At 35.9% G+C, this 22776-nt stretch overlaps 1 protein-coding gene across 1 annotated transcript; it reads left to right on the top strand.

The window, feature by feature from the left end:
- Positions 1-520: 520 nt before the first annotated feature.
- LOC102805363 (uncharacterized) lies at positions 521-22290 on the top strand. Its single transcript, XM_006812493.3, has 19 exons — positions 521-733; positions 985-1135; positions 6198-6359; positions 6738-6847; positions 7188-7278; positions 8449-8477; positions 8706-8797; positions 9694-9823; positions 10615-10692; positions 11267-11412; positions 11786-12048; positions 12545-12628; positions 13002-13111; positions 13817-13932; positions 15685-15889; positions 18088-18310; positions 19021-19084; positions 20477-20546; positions 22216-22290. Exons 1-19 carry the CDS (start codon positions 521-523, stop codon positions 22288-22290), a joined length of 2412 nt encoding a protein of 803 aa, XP_006812556.2.
- The last annotated feature ends 486 nt before the right edge of the window (positions 22291-22776 follow it).

Genomic DNA, 22776 nt, shown 5'->3' with positions numbered 1-22776 from the left:
GCATTTAGCTGAGGTATGAAATACGCGTTCAATGTTCGTAACGCTTTCTCGTAATTACCTGCATCGTCTTGTTGTCCTTCAGGCAAGTTTCCAGGTCCGGGATCAAAAAGTGTCTCAAATAAGTCCTGTACGTCCATGCCAGCACAGTGTAACAGCAAGGCTCTCTTTTGGTTGTCATCTTTGACACCCTTTCCGACGATATAGAACTCGAACGCTTTCTTCCACCTTTTCCATCTAGTCGATACGCTAGTGGGGTCACTTTTGCAATCAAACGGTGGAATGCTACCAATATCAATATTTGAAGCCATCTCAAATTAAACTTGTGACTTCGATCCCGTCCTCGTCGCCAATTGAACGATCGCGGCCGATATTTAAATGCCGGATGCGTCGGATTTAACACAAACAACAGATTCAACTAAGTAATGCAGCCATCTTTATTTATCGACTCACGTCGTCTTACAATATGCAAATGAGATGTGACCCAGAGGTCAAGATACATTTGTGTTTTTTTACTCGCAATATGTTTATCATTGTTTCGACAGACAACAATGACGACAACCGTATTTACAAAGGACTGGGAGACTGCGACTCAAAGGTCAATGAAGAACTCATATTATATTTTAAAGATTTGCCACCAGAGGAAAACGTTTCATTAGAACGTGTAGAAAGCTTTTTAGGAAGAGGCACCAATGTTAATTGTACGGACAAATATGGACAAACTGTTATGCATGAGGTATTCAGAATGCATGCTTACATATTATCACAAAATTCACGGAATGTCATTATTTATTAGTTGGTTTTTTAATCAAGTAGTTGTCGCTGAGTTGAATTACTTAAATTGCGTGTGGTTATGTAAATGTCGTTCGTTGTTCTAATCATATCGCGAGATTATGCAAAAATCTCTCAAGATCTAATTCGATCTAAATCTTCAATAACGTTATTGAGTAAACATCGATTATCGTTTTCTTTGAATTCACAACACAGGTAGCAAGTAGCTGGCATGTTGACGTCGCCCGATTTCTTGCTGATAAAGGCGCCAATGTCGATGTTGGTGACAAAGACGGAAGAACGCCACTTCACGTGGCTGCAGCGACAAATCATCATGAAATGGTGAAGTTTCTACTCGATAAGGGAGGTCAGTCATGAACATATTTGTTGCAGACTCCCGCGTATTGGATAATTCCAAACGTTTTGGGTGTAAATTAAGTTCGGAGTTTTACATGGCGTTGCCACGGCGGTATAGCGAACCGGTCGTGTGTGTTGTTATTTATTGTAACAACACCCCACCTATTCTCCTGTTTTTAGAGATGGAAACAACAATAAAACGATCGAAATCGGGAAACAAAATAAACTCAAAACGATTGGTTCTGGACGCGTCCAGGTTAAAATACAATGGGCCCTAGAACTATCATTCCACCATTTGAGATAAATCGAGCGGCAGCGTATACTCAAGTATGCCTTAGTTAAAATTAAAATTGTTTTCATATTGCATTTTTTGTTTTCTTTTTTTGTGTTTTGCAGAGATTTGGATAGATGATATTTCATTACAATAAACCTATTTTTACGTCCAGCATTTTACTTCGTTTTCCCGATTACTGATTTAATATCAATATTTGGTATATAGAGGGCGGGGTGTTTGGCGTCTTAATACTAGCATTTTACAGGAACAATCTTACAAAACGAAATTGAAAATGTGAAAGTTAAATTCGATGGCATTTCACCACAGCTGATCCTCGAAATCTGTAAAATAAGAATCAAAGAATTGTCTATCTTTTATACGCAAACAAGCGCAAAACAAGAAGGAAAGGCAGAGAAATGCTTTAGAGAGAATTACTTCGTCTTGATAAGCTAATTGATGATAGTTTAGATGTTAACCTGTTGAATGACTACGAGAGAATTAAGAACCAATTAGAGGATTATTATAAATACGAAGCTAGGGGCGCTCAAATACGTGCGAGGGCAATGTACTTTAAGGAAGGTGAGAAAGCAACTAAGTTTTTCCTGAACCTTGAACGTAAACGACGTTGTAATGACGTCATTACTAAACTGAATATATCAGAAAATAACATCACGGGTAATGGTCCAATTTTGCAGCACTCTGTTGACTTTTACACAAAATTGTACACTTCAAACAATCCAAACATACAAACTATATCAGAATACCTTGATGACATTCAGGTAAATTGTACACTTCAAACAATGAAAACATACAAACTATATCAGAATACCTTGATGACATTCAGGTAAATTGTACACTTCAAACAATCCAAACATACAAACTATATCAGAATACCTTGATGACATTCAGGTAAATTGTACACTTCAAACAATCAAAACATACAAAGTATATGAGAATACCTTGATGACATTCAGGTAAATTGTACACTTCAAACAATCAAAACATACAAAGTATATGAGAATACCTTGATGACATTCAGGTAAATTGTACACTTCAAACAATCAAAACATACAAACTATATCAGAATACCTTGATGACATTCAGGTAAATTGTACACTTCAAACAATCAAAACATACAAAGTATATGAGAATACCTTGATGACATTCAGGTAAATTGTACACTTCAAACAATCCAAACATACAAACTATATGAGAATACCTTGATGACATTCAGGTAAATTGTACACTTCAAACAATCAAAACATACAAACTATATGAGAATACCTTGATGACATTCAGGTAAATTGTACACTTCAAACAATCCAAACATACAAAGTATATGAGAATACCTTGATGACATTCAGGTAAATTGTACACTTCAAACAATCAAAACATACAAACTATATGAGAATACCTTGATGACATTCAGGTAAATTGTACACTTCAAACAATCCAAACATACAAAGTATATGAGAATACCTTGATGACATTCAGGTAAATTGTACACTTCAAACAATCAAAACATACAAACTATATGAGAATACCTTGATGACATTCAGGTAAATTGTACACTTCAAACAATCCAAACATACAAACTATATGAGAATACCTTGATGACATTCAGGTAAATTGTACACTTCAAACAATCAAAACATACAAACTATATGAGAATACCTTGATGACATTCAGGTAAATTGTACACTTCAAACAATCAAAACATACAAAGTATATGAGAATACCTTGATGACATTCAGGTAAATTGTACACTTCAAACAATCCAAACATACAAACTATATGAGAATACCTTGATGACATTCAGGTAAATAGCAGTTTATTAGACGAGGAAGAAGCTCAACTTGATTTACCAATTTCATTAGACGAGTGTAAACAGGATATTTTTAAAATGAAAAAAGACAAATCGCCTGGCTTGGACGGGCTCCCAGTTGAGTTTTATCAAACCTTTTGGGAATCTATTGGTGTATTGGTGCATGGTTCAATTAAGAATGGCTTACAAAACGGGGAACTGGCACAGTCTCAGCGTATAGCAATATTAAGGCTTTTGCATAAAAACAATGAAAAAACTAATTTTGACAATTGGCGTCCTATTAGTCTCTGAAATGTAGACTATAAACTTCTAGCCTTTGTTTTAGCACACAAAATGAAGAAATTTATCCATAAAATGATTAATCCGGACCAAACTGCATATATTCCTGGTCGGTTCATTGGACAAAACATTAGACTGATTTATGACATTATATGGTATACTGACATCGAAGATTTGCCAGGAATCATTCTTTTCTTAGATTTTAGAAAGGCATTCGATACTGTCGAACTACTTTTTCTATTCAAGACTCTTGAAAAATTCAATTTCGGCCAAAGTTTTATTAATTATGTCAAAACTATGTACACAAACATAAACTCCGTCATAATTAACAATGGTCATATATCTAGGAATTTCAAGCCCACTAGAGGTATCAGACAGCGCTGTCCTCTGTCAGCCCTACTTTTTCTTTTAGTGGTTGAAATCCTAGCTATTACAATTAGAAATAATCCAAAAATAGAAGGGATTAATATCATCAATACCATTGTGGCAAGTCAAATTAAAATTAGCCAAGTAGCTGATGACACCACCCTGTTTTTAGCAAATGATAATAGTTTTTATGAAGCTATTGAAACGGTCAAATGATTCAGCAATGTGGCAGGGACACTTTTAAATAACACTAAAACAGATGATATGTGGATCGGGAAATGGAAAAACTGGAAAAAGTGTCTGGGAAATATCAACTGGCCTAATTAGCCGATTAAAGCTTTGGGGGTGTACTTCTATACAGACTTAACACTTTGAAAAAATAGGATTTGGGAAGTTAAGATAGCCCAGATAGAAAAAAATCTTATGCCCTGGAGAAAACGAAATATTACCCTGTATGGTAAAATGGCAATTCTGCAGACTTTCGCCCTGTCACAATTAACATGTATTTTATCCATTATGGATTATAGCTATAATTCCCTGAAAGAGATTGATGTTATGTTTTTCAAATTTGTATGGGGGAGTAAAATACATAGAATATCAAGAAAGGCTGTGATAGCATATTATGATCAAGGTGGTATCAAAATAATAGATATAAAGCGTTAAAGGCAGCGTGGGTAAAAAGACTGCTGACAAGAAATCCAGATAAAGAAACGGAACCCAGTTGGAAGTTAATACCATTTGTCTATCTCAGGAAAAATAACATGCACAAAATAATTTTTCATTGTAATTTTTCAAATCCCCAACACTGTCCTGATCTTGGATCTCTGCCAGCATTTTATAAAGAAATGATTCATGCATTACACCATTCAAATATTATACCTTCTAAACAAATTTGCACCAAATCTACATTAAAACAAATTATTTGGCGTAATAGATTTATTGTTTACAAAGGAAAACCCATATTTTTTTCTAACTGGATTAAGTCTAATATTATCTATATGCAAGACATAATAACTGCTAACAAAATAGACCTGGACAAGATTCTACGTCATTTATATAACAAGACTAACTGGGTAAATGAATATTACATGCTTTGTAACGCCCTGAAACCATGGATAAGTTTGCTTGGGAGTGTCACGGAATCTGGTATTAACACTAATAATGATGACGGTATGCTTTTGAATATAACTTCAAAGTTGATGTACGCAAATTTGACCCAACAACAAATTGAAAAACTTTATGTTGAATATATGTGGTCAAAAAAGTGTGACATACCAGCTGAATATTGGAAACATATTTGGGGGAAAAGATGTATGTACACTACTTATGACAGAAAACTGTCAAATTTTATATTTAAATTTATTCATTGTATCTTGCCAAATGGATACAATCTGTACAAATAGAAAATACGAAGCACACCATTCTGTGATAAGTGTTTCGTCGCTGAAGACAATCTCCATATATTCTATATTTGTATTGATGTACGGAATTTCTGGGGCAAAACCAGATGTTTTATCTTTATTTACTTTGACACTGACGTAATGTTAAACATGAGAACACTTATTACCGGAACAAACATATTAATTATCGACCAAATTCTAACTATTGTCATGCACTCTCTCTTTAAGAGATAGTGCAAAATAAATGCGCCCCAAGAACGAATTTTGCTTTTTATGTCCCAGCTCAAAACAACCATTAATAATGAACTACATCTAAATTATGAAAAGGCAAGTAAGAAATGGACAGCATCACTAATTGATACGGTTGAACCCGTATAAAGTGTTCTTCTGAAGTGTATACAAATATTATTATTTAAGTAATGTATTAAGCTGATATGACGATAATAAAAAATATATATATATGGAATATATATACGTGGGCATAACTTTGAACGCATGATCATATCAAATAGCCATGTGTTAGGCTCTATTTAGACATGACTAACTTAAATAGGGTATCGTCACAATAATGTATTTATAGCACTGGTATAATATATCTCATAATTGTATTTGTGAATTTAGTATGAACTGAAACTGCGTTTTTCTCAAGCTGTGATCCTGCACAGCTTCTCTGTCAAAATATTTACTGGGCACAGGCTTATTCATGCCGCCAATTCATTCTATATATGACCTCGATTTGCAATCTGATGTTGATTGCACGCCGACAGTTCTAAATTATTTCAACGTCATTCAATTATCAACATGTTCCGATGTGGGAATGGGAGTAGTAAATTTGTTTCCGAATTAATTCCGAATCTTATATTCTGTTTGCTAATTTCTTTCGAAGATCTTTCCAATATATTTTAACCTCTAGTATTCTATTGAACAGCTAAAATAGAACACAAGACTTATGGACAACAACTGACTCCATTGGCCATTGCTGCATCATATGACGCAGTTGAGGCCCTGGGTGTATTATACAAGCGTGGCGCAGATGTAAACACTGCCGGGAACAATGGAAGAACACCAATAATGGTGGCAGCTATGGGGGGTGAGCTACACTTTTTATTTGCTCGATTTGAAAGTTGTCTCCCAGACGTATTTTGTGTCGACATTTAGGTTTTTTACTGCATTTCAACGATGATCAAAACCATAGTTCGTCCTGAGTTTAACATGCAAAATGGCGGACTTTTATTAAACTAAATCGTTATTTGTTACAAGTCGGTGAAAATGTTTTTTTATTTTTACAAAATATAAAGTAGTGGGTAAAAATATATTATTATTCGAAAAGCATCTGAGGTCCTCTCGAAAATATGAATGTATACATTCAAACGTACTATAAATACCATACAACAATAATATAGACAGCACAACACTATATGAATGATATCATATCTCGGCATTTTTGTTTGTTTGTTTGTTTATTTAGATCGTAGTGTGACCTGTCGTTATCTTCTGAATATTGGTGCTAAAGTTGATCTCATTGATAAGAACGGCGAATCCTGTATTGTTGTAATGCAATCAAAAATGTCACAAGTGGTAAAGCGTTGTTTAACAAATGCATACTCGTTTTTATGTTGTTGTTTTGTTTTGTTTCTGTCTTCTTTGAAACCTGTTGGGAACTTCTTGCGGAATCCGCATTAGCGATAGTCGTCATAGTTGCCGAAAAGTTGTCATAGTCAAAATTCAAAACACTGAAAAGAATGTTTGTTATTTTGTTATTCCTTTCAAACTTAATGTGCCTGGCATATTTATTTTAACACCATGAACCCTGAAAACAGTTCATTATAAAGAAAACGGGATATTGATGAGTTATGCTAGACTGTTTTACAAATTAAATCCGCTTTAGTATCATTAATTTAATTATTTTCTGTTTCAGGCAAAAGAAGCGTTAAATCAATTCCATGTAAAGAATCCCAAAAATCGCAAACAGTTCTACTATTTGAATCAACTGGAAACACGGAAACCTGGTTAGTCACGTGGTATTTCAATAAGTTTGCCGATAGTTAGTCTTTGTGATCATGTTTTACTCATATCTTCTACATATGGTGTCCTGGGATTTTATCAATAAAGAAGAACTCGGGTTCCTCACATGAATAAAAGTCATTAAAAGCGCATTTTTTCCTCCTCATATTACACCATCAAAACTATCACCAATCGTTAATAAGTTTATTAAACACTTATCAGAACAAAACCGTCAACAGATGATCGGTTTGATGTTGGTTTTCTTGGGATTCAGGTCGCTAGACCGTACGTAATTTCAGTGGCAGCCATTTTCTCCAGATTGAAGAGGACAAACTTACGTGACCAAATGACGTCGCTTTAGTGGGGCCTGCTTTTTGCTTTGGTGAGTGCTCAGCTAAGTTATTATCGACTGGTTATAGTTTTGATGGTGTGATATGAGTAAAGAAATATGCTTTTATCGCTTTTTATTTTTCATGCACTTTGGCGTCGCTCCTATAATTTCTCGGTGGTATTTCTGACTATAATTACCAGAAATACCGTTGAGAATAACGCCACGTGTTGGAAAATGTGATTCTAATATTCACGAGAAATGCAACGAAATTCACCATACCATACCATACCATACCATACCAAGACAGAAAAGAGTCCCTTTTGTATCCCCCATTTGATCATCCGGAAGGTATATGACAATGAGTCAAGTGGTTGACCAATGAAAAGCATGCATTCACGTATCAGGTCATCGATAATGCCCATATATGGTGGCGATAAATAAAGTGTAAGCTCTGCACGTACTCCATTGAAGCGCTATGCGTTTCCGCGGTGATGTCATCACGTACTTATGAATATGCAAGTACATGTAGTTCTATAGTTTAGGAAGCACAGTGACCTTGGAGTCTTGAAGCCCCAAATCGGGGGTATGAACACGCGGACAGAGAGATGGACAGATAGATGGACAGAGAAACAATAATTCCCACTGCCCACATATGCGACAATGCTCATCCACACGTTTCAGTAATGCAACAAGAAGTTAGCCTGGAATCTTGTTATCTCAAATTACTCTGGAAAGCTATATTTGATTGTCGCATTTGTAAGTAAACGTTGACTTACACCAACGTGTACTACGTTTGTATTATGTATGCAAACTGGTTTGTGTTTTTGTTTTCTTTTGTTCACAGGTGTGGATGCGAAACCTGGTCTAACCCCTGTAAGTAATTACTAATATAAAATCCCCGCATATTTCTTAATGTTGTTTTGATAAATATAGCTGATTTATGGCAACGTCTGACAGATCAATGCGTTCATAGCTACAGATGTATTCGCATTATTTGACCAGGATCGTGAATAGTGCTGGAATGCTCGATCTCAATTGATTGATGTGGCCCTCTATGTAGTCGCATAGGTTACGACTAAACAGTTAATGTTTCACTTACAGATGGAAGTTATTGTTGAGAATAATCAACTAGATTTAATTACACACCCTGTTTTCACGAAACTCATAGAAGTCAAATGGGAGCAATTTGCAAGGTATGTATACATAACACCGCAAATTATGCACGGAGGCCGTGTGACATCTATGCGATCCCGAACAGCCTAAGTCATAACTTTATTAACAACCTTTTCTACATTTATTCATGAGTTAACGAGATGCAACAACCCCAAATGCTAGCGAAAAGCATTCGTTTGCGTTCCTTGCACAATTTCATATTCGCCGCGGCGAAACTTTCTTCGGAGTTATACATAACGTGACGTAAATATGTTGGAATGTTTTCAAGTAAGGTATTCATCCGAAACACATTCGAACATGACCGTACAGTTTTTTTTTTTGTTTTTTTTCACGAGCGGCGGATATTGTTTCGATGCCATGTTTGGGGGATTAATATGAGGTTATTACGATACCATATAGTATGCATAGTAAAGCCGGAGTATCGACCGACGCGCAGCGGAGGTCGATACGATCGCATACTGTCTTGGTGCATGCTTTGGGACATCCTCCTAATAACCTTATAAGATACATCGTAGGTATGTCGAAATCCAACAAGTTTTGAACACTTTAGCAAATGTTTTTTGTAGGGTCCGGTCAAACCCCGAGGGCTGCCATGTTTGTTTTTATTATTAGAAGACGCTCACGTGCGTAATCGTTCCATATTTGGGATTCCCCTTTCATAATATGGAAGCATGCCAATACCCAGTGTAATACTGCAAAAGTACGACACGCTGTAGCTTATGTCACAGATGTATAATAATAATATTTAACAAATGATGTTGAAATGAAATTCTCCATAACTTTCTGTTTGTAATCTTTATGAACTAGAAGAAATAAGCAAATATTGGAAAAGTTCTTGCATGTTCCTTATACAATCATAATTTGACAGAATTTAATTTATACACCACACATTTGTGTCCATGTATTTTGTTTCCAGGAAAGGTGCTTGGAAACGTTTCTTATTAGACCTACTACTTATTTTATGCTGGACTGTATTAGCATTGGCAAAACCAGATGCTCGGGGCTGTTATGATTTCCCTGGAGATGTATGGCGCGTAATACTGTGGGTGAGTTGCTATAGTGATACATATATTTATCTTATGAGCAACTGTGATACCACGGCATCCTAATGTTTTATCTTTGTTATATTCTACGATATTCGATACACGCCATGAGATATTTGTTGACCCCGTGTTATTTGTTGACCCCGTGTTATTTGTTGACCCTGTGTTATTTATTGACCCCGTGTTATTTGTTGACCCTGTGTTATTTGTTGACCCTGTGTTATTTGTTGACCCTGTGTTATTTATTGACCTCGTGTTATTTGTTGACCCCGTGTTATTTGTTGACCCTGTGTTATTTATTGACCCCGTGTTATCTGTTGACCCTGTGTTATTTGTTGACCTCGTGTTATCTGTTGACCCTGTGTTATTTATTGACCCCGTGTTATTTATTGATCCCGTGTTATTTGTTGACACCGTGTTATTTGTTGACCCCGTGTTATTTGTTGACCCCGGTGCGCGAGTATGAAATCTGATCGGACGTTTTAAAAGTTCTTTATATTTTAAAGAGAGGAACTTTCATGTTTCAGTTCTTTAAAGGGGCACCTTCCATTTAAGCCTAATCTCACAACAAATTTACTTTCTGGATTAAAATAACAATGGATAACAAAAGATAGATTAACATTATAAACAACATAAACAATAGTGTCCCATGATTCTTTGATGCAATCCATGGGATTGAGCGGTTCCCCTTTAACGTTTTTATTTGTACACGTATAGCATTGATTTTAATCTGATCATAGATAATAGCATGTGGTTATACCATTATAATCATCGTGATTTTAATTTAATTTTAGATTATAGCATGTGGTTATACCATAATTCTCATCTTTGAAGAACTAAAGGAGTACCATTCATCACAACAAAAAATCAAAGTAAGTTACATATTATTTTTTGAATGCGACTCTCTGGATTTGTGTTTTTGAACTTGGACTTGAAATAATCTTCTCCTTTTAGCGACGGAATGATATAAATTGGCAAACGAAATTACACGCAGGTCGACAACGGTATTAATAAACATTGATTGTCCTATAAACCAATCTAAAGTATGAGTTTGAGCAGGTTGCGACTTGCACTAATACCGCCGGTGACTCCTTCGATACCTTTCAATCGCCTAAAAAATACCTAATTTCAGCTTATAAATGTCTCGTAGATCTGTGCCATCTTTGTTTATATGAGACCCATATCTCGCGCAGGCGTTTTGCGACGACCACCGCCCTTTTCAAAAATAACATTTTCATTGCTTAAGTATTATGTCGATAATGATGCTTCTATTTTGCACAAACTGTCACTAGATTGCCCATCAGACATTTGTCTGATTCAATGTTCAGATCATGATGGATACGTAGCCAATAGTAAAACATCAACGTGTATACCATGGAATATGGGAATGTGTAGCTCAACATCTGCCTGCTCACTAATGATTCAGTATACTTCATGTCCTTACAGAAGTGGCAAGAATGGAAGAAGAAAATCATAGATGATGATCTGGAACATTGTGATCAACTTGAACAATGGCCAGAGGAAAAGGGGTGGCTGGAAAACGAACGTGGCGAAGTAGATAAAAAGTCAGCTCCATATTTTCGCGATTTTTGGTAAGAGGATACTCATTTGAATATACGGAAGGCACTATGATGTTGTCATATTTAATCCAAGGTGTACATCACATTTGCGACGTTCTGTGTCGTTTATTTACCTGTGGTTAAAACAAAATTGAGTACAACAACACGTGCTTTGACGTTATGCGTCTAACTCTCGCGTGATGTACTCAAATTAGCTATAGTCGTTTGATTTTTGAATTGTACATTTGAAATTCATGTAAATGGTTTACGTTACGTAATTTGGTTGTAATTCAATCGGCTATCAATATTCAAATTCCTGACTAATCACAGTGAAACGAAATTGTCAAATGTCAGGCAATGTTTGTTCCTCAGCTCATGTATAAATTGTGCGTTATAATTTTAACAGGAACATATATGATTGGATTGTGTATGTCCTACTAGTGATAGTAGTTGTACTGCATTTAGTGGATATAGCCGCTGTGTCTGATGAACTTTGTAATCCGCCATGGCAAGAAAATAAAACCATCTGGGATGGCTCTACAACAGAATCCCCGAACTTTGAGGATTACGCAAGTGCTGCCGCAAAATTACACATACGACTTTTTGCTTTCACTGTAATCTTCGTGTGGATTAGATTATTTAAACCAGCGAGGGCGTTTACATCTTTAGGTAATATTTGTAATTATTATAAATAAGAATGATGGTTATAGTCGGGGTAGGCAACTAATATAAACATAACATTAAATATAATTATGTTTCACAGGACTGTCATCTCCAAGCCTGCTCTTTACCTGCTTTCGAAACCAAGATGTACTAATTGAAATTAATTAAAAGGGAACCTTGACATGTTTTTCTGTTCATAATATAACGGTGGACTTATTTAGAATTCGTCCATTTACTTGTAATCGGTACGTGTGTGGTGTCATACTTAAACTTTCTGTTGCTGTCGGTGCGACTCCATCCCATCCCCTACAACACGTATAATAATAGTTGTAGATTTTCGAGAGTAAATAATAAGTTGTACATATTGTGTTTAAATCACATATTTGGGAGTCTATTAAAAACAACATTAAAGATAAAAAAAATACAAGATAGATGCACAGTAGTCCATCAAATAGATCCCACTCTAAAATAATAATATTCTCTGATGACTGTTCTATTTCAGGTCCGTTCATTGTAATGTTGTATAATATTCTTGGTGATATTGCAAGATTCAGTTTTTTGTATTTTGTATTCTATATTCCATACGGTACGTGCCAGAAAACTTTTATTTATCTTTGATTGAACTGCGTAAAAGCTTGATATCAAAGAGTCACCTGTACATGCGACGGCCACGGCGTGTCGTTTTTTGTTGATGTTTTTTCACAAACAATTAGCCGTAAGAATTTGCGTTTTTGTCGTGCACAGTAATATATAGTGGACAAAGGCGGAGTCCTTGATTTCAATTATAATACAGCGAAGTGATACAGGCGTGGACGCTTATTTATCGGTTACGTATAGAACATGTACCTGAATCACATGCTATTCATCCACCAATGATAAAGCGCCGTTTCAGTAATTGACAACGTATAGTATGCTAATTTAAACCAACCGAACAAGTGTCTGATTTATTTATTCAACAGTGTGTGCATTTTGGATGATGTTTGGGGGTGATGTAGATGGCTTTGAGACTGTGTCAGAAACCATGTTCAGTTTGTTCCGGATGACACTGGTTGACGAATATAACTATGATGTAAGATTCAATAAAATGTGTGGCTTTACTAAAGCAATGATTTACTTGGTAGTCATCCCCATTGTTCTGTGATCGCCTGTATTCTAAAAGCGACGACATGGCATGAACATAGTTACCGACAATATCAAATTTCAGATTTGATAAATAACGCACTATACATCACCTTTCAAATGTGATTCTTCTTTTGGTAATCTTGAAACTCGCATATGTCAGGATTGGGGGGTACTCCCACTGGAATGAAGGACACTGACTACGCAAAAACGTTACATTTGACTGTATTGTCACAATTCAATAAATGTTGTTCTCTTGAATATTTCCAATTGTCCATTAAATGATTGTTATGTTAACAGTCAAATAGGTTTAGTTTATGTTTCCTAAATGTCGCATAATCTGGTAAAAAATATTGCTATCATTGTCAATTATGTTTCTAGAGCGGTTGTCCTTGTAAACAAGTTGACAAATCAGGTATAATAATAAAACATATCTTTAGAAGATAAGGTCATAATGTGTCAGTTACGCATAAGTACCACGTAGTGTGTTTAGACAAATTAATCTATTTTATGTAAATCACAATTAGGGAATTCAGTATAGATATTCACTATCAAATATAGTTGGAAAACCATTGAACAATGGACAAGTCATATTAAAAATTTGAATTAATTGTCTCTTTACTTAAACACTAATATGTTGTTGTTTGTTGGTCAGGGTCTGAAAGACGAACATCCTGTAATGACTGATATTTTGGTTGGAACGTATCTTGCAATTACAGCAGTTATCTTCTTGAATCTCTTCATTGCATTACTAAGTGAAACCTTTGTCAGGTAAGGCGGCGTAAAGTTGAAGACTGCGAATCAATGCAAATACACATAATTAATTCATTTAGTAATAAATTGTACAATATAATATTGACGTAAAATGGTTGTGAGTCACAATCCTAATTTTCTAGAAAATAATACTTGTATTGAGCGGATAGTGCATCTTGAATTTTCAAGGTGAATGTTCCGGCGAAGCACTCCACTATCACCTTGAAGTATTTCATTAGGAATATGTGTATGTGACAATGCCCTCACAGTTTAGAATCAGTTTACCAACAGCCAATCATATTGCTTCTTTCATCAACGCGTTTGGCCAAGCTATCAACATTGTCGGGGCGGAGCTAAGTCACAAGACGCTATTAAAGACGCGCACTACTCTACCATGCATTTTTATGGGCTTTGTGCGAGCTGCTGTGGAACGCCGGTCGAAAAGCCGTTGAAAACAGCTAAAATCGAAAAAACAGCACAAACTTAACTTTAAAGAAATCCTAGACAACCAAATTTAAATATGCTGCATATGCAGGGTAATCTTGTTACACGGTTCAGGGGGTGTCAACAAGCATCCCAAAGTACCGTTTTCTGGGAGTTTTTGGCCTTTGTTTTCACCATGATGGTTGCCAGGCGGTGAAAATGCTCGCACAGTGGAAGCTGTGTTGGCTTGGATGTCGAGGCAATACAATATTCGGACAAAAGCCGTTCAGTTCCGAGTCTGATGTGTTCGTTTTTTAGTCGCGCTGGAAATGGTAAATCATTATGTTAGTATGCTTTACCAGCCTTGCGACCATCGAGCGTGGTAATAGTGTTGAGCCACTGTTGAGTATTGTAGAAGAGTAGGTGTGATACCTCAAAGCTCATGGTGTCACTGCAACATATATTGGCAGAAATGAAGCCGAAGATGAAGACATCAGAAATGGAAAGCCCTAAGCGCTTTTTGGTAGTCATTGTAACAAAGCTTTCTATTGGTCGGTAAACTTTCTATCGCGCAACCACGTGACATACACGGTTATGAATAGAATTACCGCACGGTGTTGTGGAGGGAGGAATGTTCGAACGAAGCAACACCGTGCAGGCGGACGATGGGATAGTGTGAATTGTGCCAGTATTATAATGCCTTTATCATAGGTTCCTATGGCAGAGATATTATGCCATATCTCAAATAAGAAAATAATTGTTCTCCGCTGTAACAGTGACTGAAAAAATATATATTATGACTGATAGGTTTTAAAAAGTGTCAAAAATGCAATATTTTTTTTTAAATTGCTTCTATGGATTTTTTCTAAGAATAGTCATTTTTGAAAAATATTAGAAAACGTTTCTCAAAATACGTTAATAATAACCATTCTGTCACGTTCAGATGACACACTATAGAGATAATTATATGTAATATGGGTTAGCCAATATCACCATATATTTCACCAAAAATTGTCTTCTTTTTTGGGCACCATAACATCTCTTTAACCCAACCATCTTACAACATATCAATCATGAACAAAAATTCAACCAGGTTCAATTTTAGTGAGACTAGCAGGTATATTGTTCAAGATATGGGTTAAAATTCTTAGCTTCATATTGTGAATAAAAGCATTGTTTACTCAATTTTGCCAAGAAATTACCATACCAGGCGGCGAGTGTATCATTAGTTTGTGTCAATTCTGAATTATCATTCATTCTTCAATATCCTGATTCCAAATGAGCAAGCTTGTAATAGTTATGCTGTTTTTCTCACAATATCCATTCATGCAATTGTTCTATTTTCAGAGTTCATGACAACGTGAAATCAAATGCACTTATGGAGAGAGCTAAAATCATTCACAGTCTTGAAGATAAATTATCAGAAAATGACAAGCAGAAGTTTTACAAATATATTCATGAGAAGTGTGCACCGTTGGACGAATTTTATGATGATGATGAGGACATTCCAAGAGAAAATGAAGGCATGAATAAAATGACGATTCAAATCAAGGTAAGACAATGCTTATCTTGATGGCATTTCGTAATGGGGTAAGGAAATTATATAAGAATAATACCGTTTCAGCACATTATGTATTTGGAAAGCATTACCAACATTTGGAAAATTCAGTTCTGCTTACGAGTTCTATAACACAATATAATGTCAAGGACGTCAGAAAGGTTAGCACTTTTAAAACTGAGAGAAAAAGAGAATGCGTATGCTAGTAGTGGCGAGACGCTTGACATGATCACGGGTTCGAAAGTGTGTAACTTATGTTTTTTCGTTTGCCTGTTGATGTCTCAGCTGGTAGACAGTATTGTAGGTAATTAACTATTCTATATGTGACCGTGTTCATTGTACATCAGTTCGAGTAGTCTGTGTGACGATGTGACATGTCTTTTTGAGTTTGAATTCAGTGTTCGTTTGATTGTAATTGGTAGCTTTGGTAGCAGCATCGTAATCGCACAAAAACCTATTGTTTTGGTTATTGTATTTACATTCATATTGTTATTACATTTACAATATACTTGTATGTGTTACAAACACTTCTTTCTTAAAAATATTTTTTAATATTAGGCTTTCAGCAAGCATGCAGAAAGTCAATTGTTTTTGTTAAGATTAATATTATTATTGAAGTGCTGGGATTAATAATTGGTAGTAGTGACCGGTGGCTACAAACGCATTTTAAGTTTGAGACATTTACCTAAACAATAATTTTCTTAACGATTTTGTTGTTAATTATTTTTTCTATGCTTTGCCTGGACAAAAATAGAATAATATAACATTGAGGATTATGATCATATATGTTATGCAAAATGGGTAGTATGAATGTAAAAACTTGAATTTCAAATATGCCAACTTTTACTTATGGCGATGTATTGTATAATTGCAAAGTTTGAACATAACATTAGGTCTAATATTTTGTTAAGAAATTTGGGAGATATGCAGGAAAAAAAGGTTTATTGTTGTGAAAACCAACGTTTTTAGTTGAGGTTTGGTGCAATTGCCTACCTGGTCGAGGAGATAAGTGTTACACTTAGTAGTTTTTTTAATAGATTTGGTGTTTCAATTAAGTAGATACATATTCAATTTGTGATATCTCAAGAGCTGTATTCCTTTATCTGATTGATATCTGATGAGGTTGTTACATTGTTGATTCTATTCCCCAAAAATATGCAAAAAAAAAACGTTTCACCTATATAATTTATATGTACGGTAGTTTAAATTCATATATTGGCATAAAATGTGTTGTAATTGTTTGGGTTAGAAATTTAGGAATTATGCACAAAATGCAGTTGTTGTCTTGTGGAGGTGAACTACCAGCCTGATTGCTTTGTTATTTGATATATTGGTACATTGATGTATCTATCAGATTTGTTCATTTCATGACGGTATATTCAATTTTTTTCTTTAAAAAACGCTTTAATACTGTTATGTTCTTAAAGCAAAGTGGAGCTGTTTCGTCCACCATTTCGCCTGTCAATATAGGTTGGTATGTATATTGAGTCTGCATCGGCACAGAATGCAAAGCTTCTATTGATGCATGTATTATTTAAAAAAATCCCCAGATCTTTTTAAATAAAACGTTTCCCTGAGTTGTAAAAAAAACACCATAATCTTTGATATATCTAGCTGATTTCCTACATATTTGGTGTTCAGACATTCTCTTTTGCATGCCATCATAGCCCTAGCAACCACTTCCATGGCAACCATGTTTAATAGTTCATTGTTTTACGATATGGCATAGTATATTATATGTGAGCCAACGTGTACTATTTTCTTGTACTCATTAATATGCATGCAATTTATTGCAAGCAAGCCATTATAAATACAGATATGCTACCAGAGGGATAGGATCAACATTTATCATAGGAGTAGGTGCACGTGTCCTTAGCAATCACGCCAACGCTCATAGCAACCACAAGATGTAATTGCCATTAAACTGAGTAAAAAAAACATTATCGACACCTACCGGTTCAAAATGATATATATATACTCAAACTGACCAATGCAGTTCATACTGTAGAATATACTTTACAGTTTGTCGGTGGATATGTCCCTAGAACCACTGACATATTCATAGCTGTGTCGGTTCAATAGCCTATTTTCCCAAGCTATTTATTGCTGCATACATCTATATTTGCACTAGTAACTTATGCCATTGTTATTACAAGTATGTTTTTGTATGTTTTGTTCATTAAATGTTTTAGGAACAACTCAATCAACTCTCAGAACGTTTATCTAGAAGTAAGCACCCTGGAGACAGAGGCAGTGTCGATGTGCTTCCGTCACCAAGGGAACAAACGGTATATGAACGAGATAATCACAGTGAGCTGGCTGATATGAAGCAACAGCTAAATGAATCAACTGAACGAATGCAGACCCGTATGGATGATATGATGAATATTTTACAATCGCTGACAGGATCAAAAGGTATTATACAGTTTAAACCTTTCAAAAAGACATTAGTCGAATTTGTCCACAACTAGGACTGCTTTTTGGGGGGAATCATGGCATTTAAACGGTTGAATAATTCTCCGGTGGACATCCGGGCATTTTCACCGCCTGGCAACCATCATTTTTTTGGTAGTTTTTTTATTCTCCTGTGCACTGTGACAAGAATGTTCCTACATGTGCGAGATAAAGACATTTGGTTGCTCAGGAGGACCTCAAAGTTGAGTTTGTTCTTAGTTGTTTTCACCAGCTCCTCGACGGCCGTTCCTGGGCATCTCGCGACACGCGTCCAAGCAAAATAGAACGTTCTGTGACGTGGCTCCGCCCCGAGAGTTGATGTGGTATATACAATCTTCGTTGGTTGCATGTCAAATTGAGTTAGGAACGATTACAAAATCTTACTAAAATACAACTGAGCGCATGAAACAAATCAAATAAGAACAACGTGCGCAGACAACGACTACAATTTCAATCCGGACTTTGTTGTTTCGCTGTTTGGTTGTGAGTCCCAAGAAAGTGTACAGCTTTACCAAACCCCTTTGCCGAAATAACACCACAGTAGATATAAACATGTCTGTCACTAATTTACGTATTTGTTATATAATTATTCGCATCACGTAGTGCTTGAGGGCGTCATTTAAAATAAACGTTATTTACCAGAAGTGCGGTATGTGTGTTTTAATGCCTAGGTGGAACTCGAGACTTTGGGTCAGCACACGAATCACACCGAGGACAATTTTCCGAGCCTAACAGGTATGTTTAAATGTCGTTTTTCCTAGTATCCGTCTGTGAAATACAAAACTTCGAGCACATTTCCTGATTTCAAAAAAAGTAGAGTTGTATGATGCTACGTTTACAATAATTGTCATTCTACGTGTGTTTATAAATGTGTATCCATCATAGTTGAGAAGATGGTGAGTGTTATTTCATATATATAAGATTTCTTTAGTGAAACCAAAACGATCTCAGCAGAAACTCTCAATCTCGTGTTCATTGAATATTCAGTGTTCAGTTCTCATGCCCATATGCTATGTTGTGCTTAGCTTATTAATTCTATATTCTCGGTGGCAAACATCCGGGTATTTTCACTGCCTGGCAACCACTAATGTGAAAACAAGGGTCGACAACTCTCTGAAAACTGTACTTTGGAATAGTTGTTGAGACTCTCCTGAACAATGCAACTTGTAAGCCCTACATGTGCAACATATGCAAATTTAGTTGCTCAGGAATGCTTCAAAGTTGAGTTTAAGCAGTTTCTTCGAACTACGAAGTTTTCACGGGATATTCTGTGTTCTGCAGCAGCTCGCACAGTGCCATAAATTACATAGTACAGTGCGGGTTTTAGCAACGTGGAACATTATGTAACGTAGCTCCGCCCCCGTGAATTGAACAGCATAACTCGTTATTTTGGCAACTGGTTCACAATCCAGCAAGGAGAATGTCAGATTCACATTCTAGCAACCACATATTCATATTTCAGCAACCCATTCACCTTTATTATAGCTCCGGTAAGACATTCATATTTAAAGGGTGGCAGTCGTCGCGCCGCGTCCTGTTCGATGTGGGTCTCACAGCGACGCATACAGCGCGTGTAAAATACATTATTTATTTACATGAAATTCGAACACGCGCTGCACGACGACCACCGCGCGTTAAGCAACATATTCACGCATCAGCAGCATATTCGGATTTAGGAAATATTATACACATTGGTGAAGCATTCTTCATGAATACAATTCTGCATATGATAGCAACCAAGAACTCGAATCGGGATTTTTTCTTTTGCTATGCTGATTACCCTGATCAGATCTTTGTCAGGCAGGCAGGCAGATACAATTATTTTACTCTTATCAAATGTAGTTGCTATACATCATTTGAACAATTATCCTTGAAGAAAAATCAATAATATAATCGGCTACAATCATAGTCTTTTCACCATATATACGCGTATTTCAAAACACATTAAATTCAGTTAAGAGAATTCATTCGTTTATGCGAAACCACTTTGAAATATTTTGTCCATTGAATTCTATGCTATACAATTATATGCAAAAAAAAAATAATTGCAATACCTATTTTGACTGATCACCCACAAATTATATCAGAACTGAAATAGTAATACCATGTACATTTTTATTTTTATAGCCGAATTGAGCTTGATGTTAAAGATTCTGCACCACATGGTGATGATGGAAAAGCTGACATCAGTGCAAATGTGAGTCTTGTTCTATGTAGGAGTACAGCGAATCCCGAAAGTGTGTCATATTACAGCCGTTCTGAGAATTATTCGGATTGTCAGTTAGCAAAATGACTTGCAACTTTTTGCAAAGTTGGGTTTTGCTTAAATTTGTCGAAAAATGTCAACCCCTCGCTCATTTTAGTCAGTTGTACCTGTTACAAAAATGGACTAGTCATAATAACGGTCGTCATACCCTTGTCATTTTCAAACTGCAGTTGAAAAAGTGATTTACTCAAGGAAGGCACTTTTGATTTGACAAAGTCCATCAAATGGTTATAATAAAGTTTTCCGTCCGTGTATCCCTGACGTACTCTCCCACCTCGGTATAAAATCTGAATTTGATACATAATGCACCAGTAATGTAAAAACAACTTTTAGTTTGGCTCAGAACTGTCGCGAAACTGTAGCGCGTCTAATGCTAAGAAACTTTACTTTGAGCCCTCCCGCCAACGACGAGTTCATTAATATCTGGAGTTACTCAACACTCTAGAGTTGTTTTGTAAATTGTCCTATGTCAGGTGGACTCAGATGGTTATAACAATTTAAAATAACACTTTGAATGCATATACAACATATAACCTGTTAATATATGGTAACCAACGTGTGTCGTTTTGAAAATAGCGTTTTACCCGCATCTAGCAAGATATTTGAATGATCCCAATTGTGCGCGTGTCAATACAACGGCGCCATCAAGTCTGAGTTGGAAAAGACCCAAGTATTTTGCAAAGTTCCTAGATATATTGCTAACTGACTGTCCAAATAATTCTCAAAACGACCGTAAAGTGTTATATTCGTACTGAATGGAGCAATATTACTTGTACATTTGACCAATTATGGATAATGGACTAGTCGTAGATATTATCAAGGGGAAAATTCTCTTCTCTCGGGTTTCTCCACACTTGTCAGAGGGGGAATCTCGTCTCATCTCTCTATATCTCGTCCCCTTGAGGTGCGGGATCGGGAAAATCACTTTAACTTTACAGTCAAATAAGACACACACAACGAAATACGTTTCAACTCTCGTCTTAGTCGGTCAATCGAGCACTCTATAAGACACAGCGCCCTGGGGAGAAGTCCCCAAGACTATCACAAGGCTGACCCAAGACTCTCTTAGACTGCGTCCAGGCTCGCCCCAAGTCTCTCCCGGACTCCCCTCTCTCTACTGCGTCTATCGTGCTGTGCTCCCCAAGACCAACTCAAACTCTCTTTATTCATTTTCAAAACTCTAACCATACAAAGCAGTAAAAAGACTCTAGGGCGTAACCTTCAATCATAAAGCAAATCACACTAAGTACTGAATACGTCATCTCTTTTGATTAATCGTTCACTACATTAATAACTATGGAATACCAACTGTCAGAATCGCGACGGTTATCTGGTAATTAGTTCCAAATCACTGAGCCAAGTTCCGTCCAAAACTTCAAATAGGCCTAAACGATGACAGACATAACACAGCAATTCAGCTAATAATCAGCTAATTAAGTCGATTAACAGATACGCGAAAACAAATTCATGACAATATAATAGTCAATTACTCTTGGGGTGTTGACTTGGTCAATACTTACTCTGACTAAATCAAGCCAGCAATACGTCTTTCATCTAGTTCAATTCGTCATTATATTCCTTACTTTTTTTTATGATGCAGGTACAAAGTTCCCCTGCAGATACTATCCCTCTGCGTTCGATGGATGGAAATGATAATGGTGAATCGTCGGCCTGATTATATCCTGCTGAATGGCTGAATGGCTGACACACATTTGTAATGTGTTTAATATACCATCTATATGTATTATAATTATATTTACATAATTGATTACTGTAAAATACTTTATTTTTGCTTGGAATTAATTTTCACTATTTTCGCTGATGAGATGATTCAGTGAACTTAAAATCCAGCGAATATATCTTTTTTTCTATGTTTTACATTCAACTCGTCAAAAATCAGTGAAATTAAATTCAATGTAATACACTCAAAATATCATTTTTGTGAAAATTACTTCTAGCTAAAATAAAGTATTTCACAGTATTTTCGGGAAGTGATATTTTTTCATTCACAATTAATGAAAACTTCCGTAGTAAACTAAGTTTTTGCTGACGAAGTCAACTGGAGCTATTCATATTACTCATTGCGCATCATCCGTAGTCTATTATTTTTTAGACTTCTACTTAAACAAATTTTAGCCATTTTTTCAAAAGGTACAATGAG

The sequence above is a fragment of the Saccoglossus kowalevskii genome, chromosome 18 (genome assembly GCF_978046115.1).
Source record: "Saccoglossus kowalevskii chromosome 18, keSacKowa6.1, whole genome shotgun sequence".
Classification (NCBI taxonomy): domain Eukaryota; kingdom Metazoa; phylum Hemichordata; class Enteropneusta; family Harrimaniidae; genus Saccoglossus; species Saccoglossus kowalevskii.
Note: the sequence above shows the minus strand (reverse complement) of the source record. Positions and strands in the feature narration are given on the sequence as shown.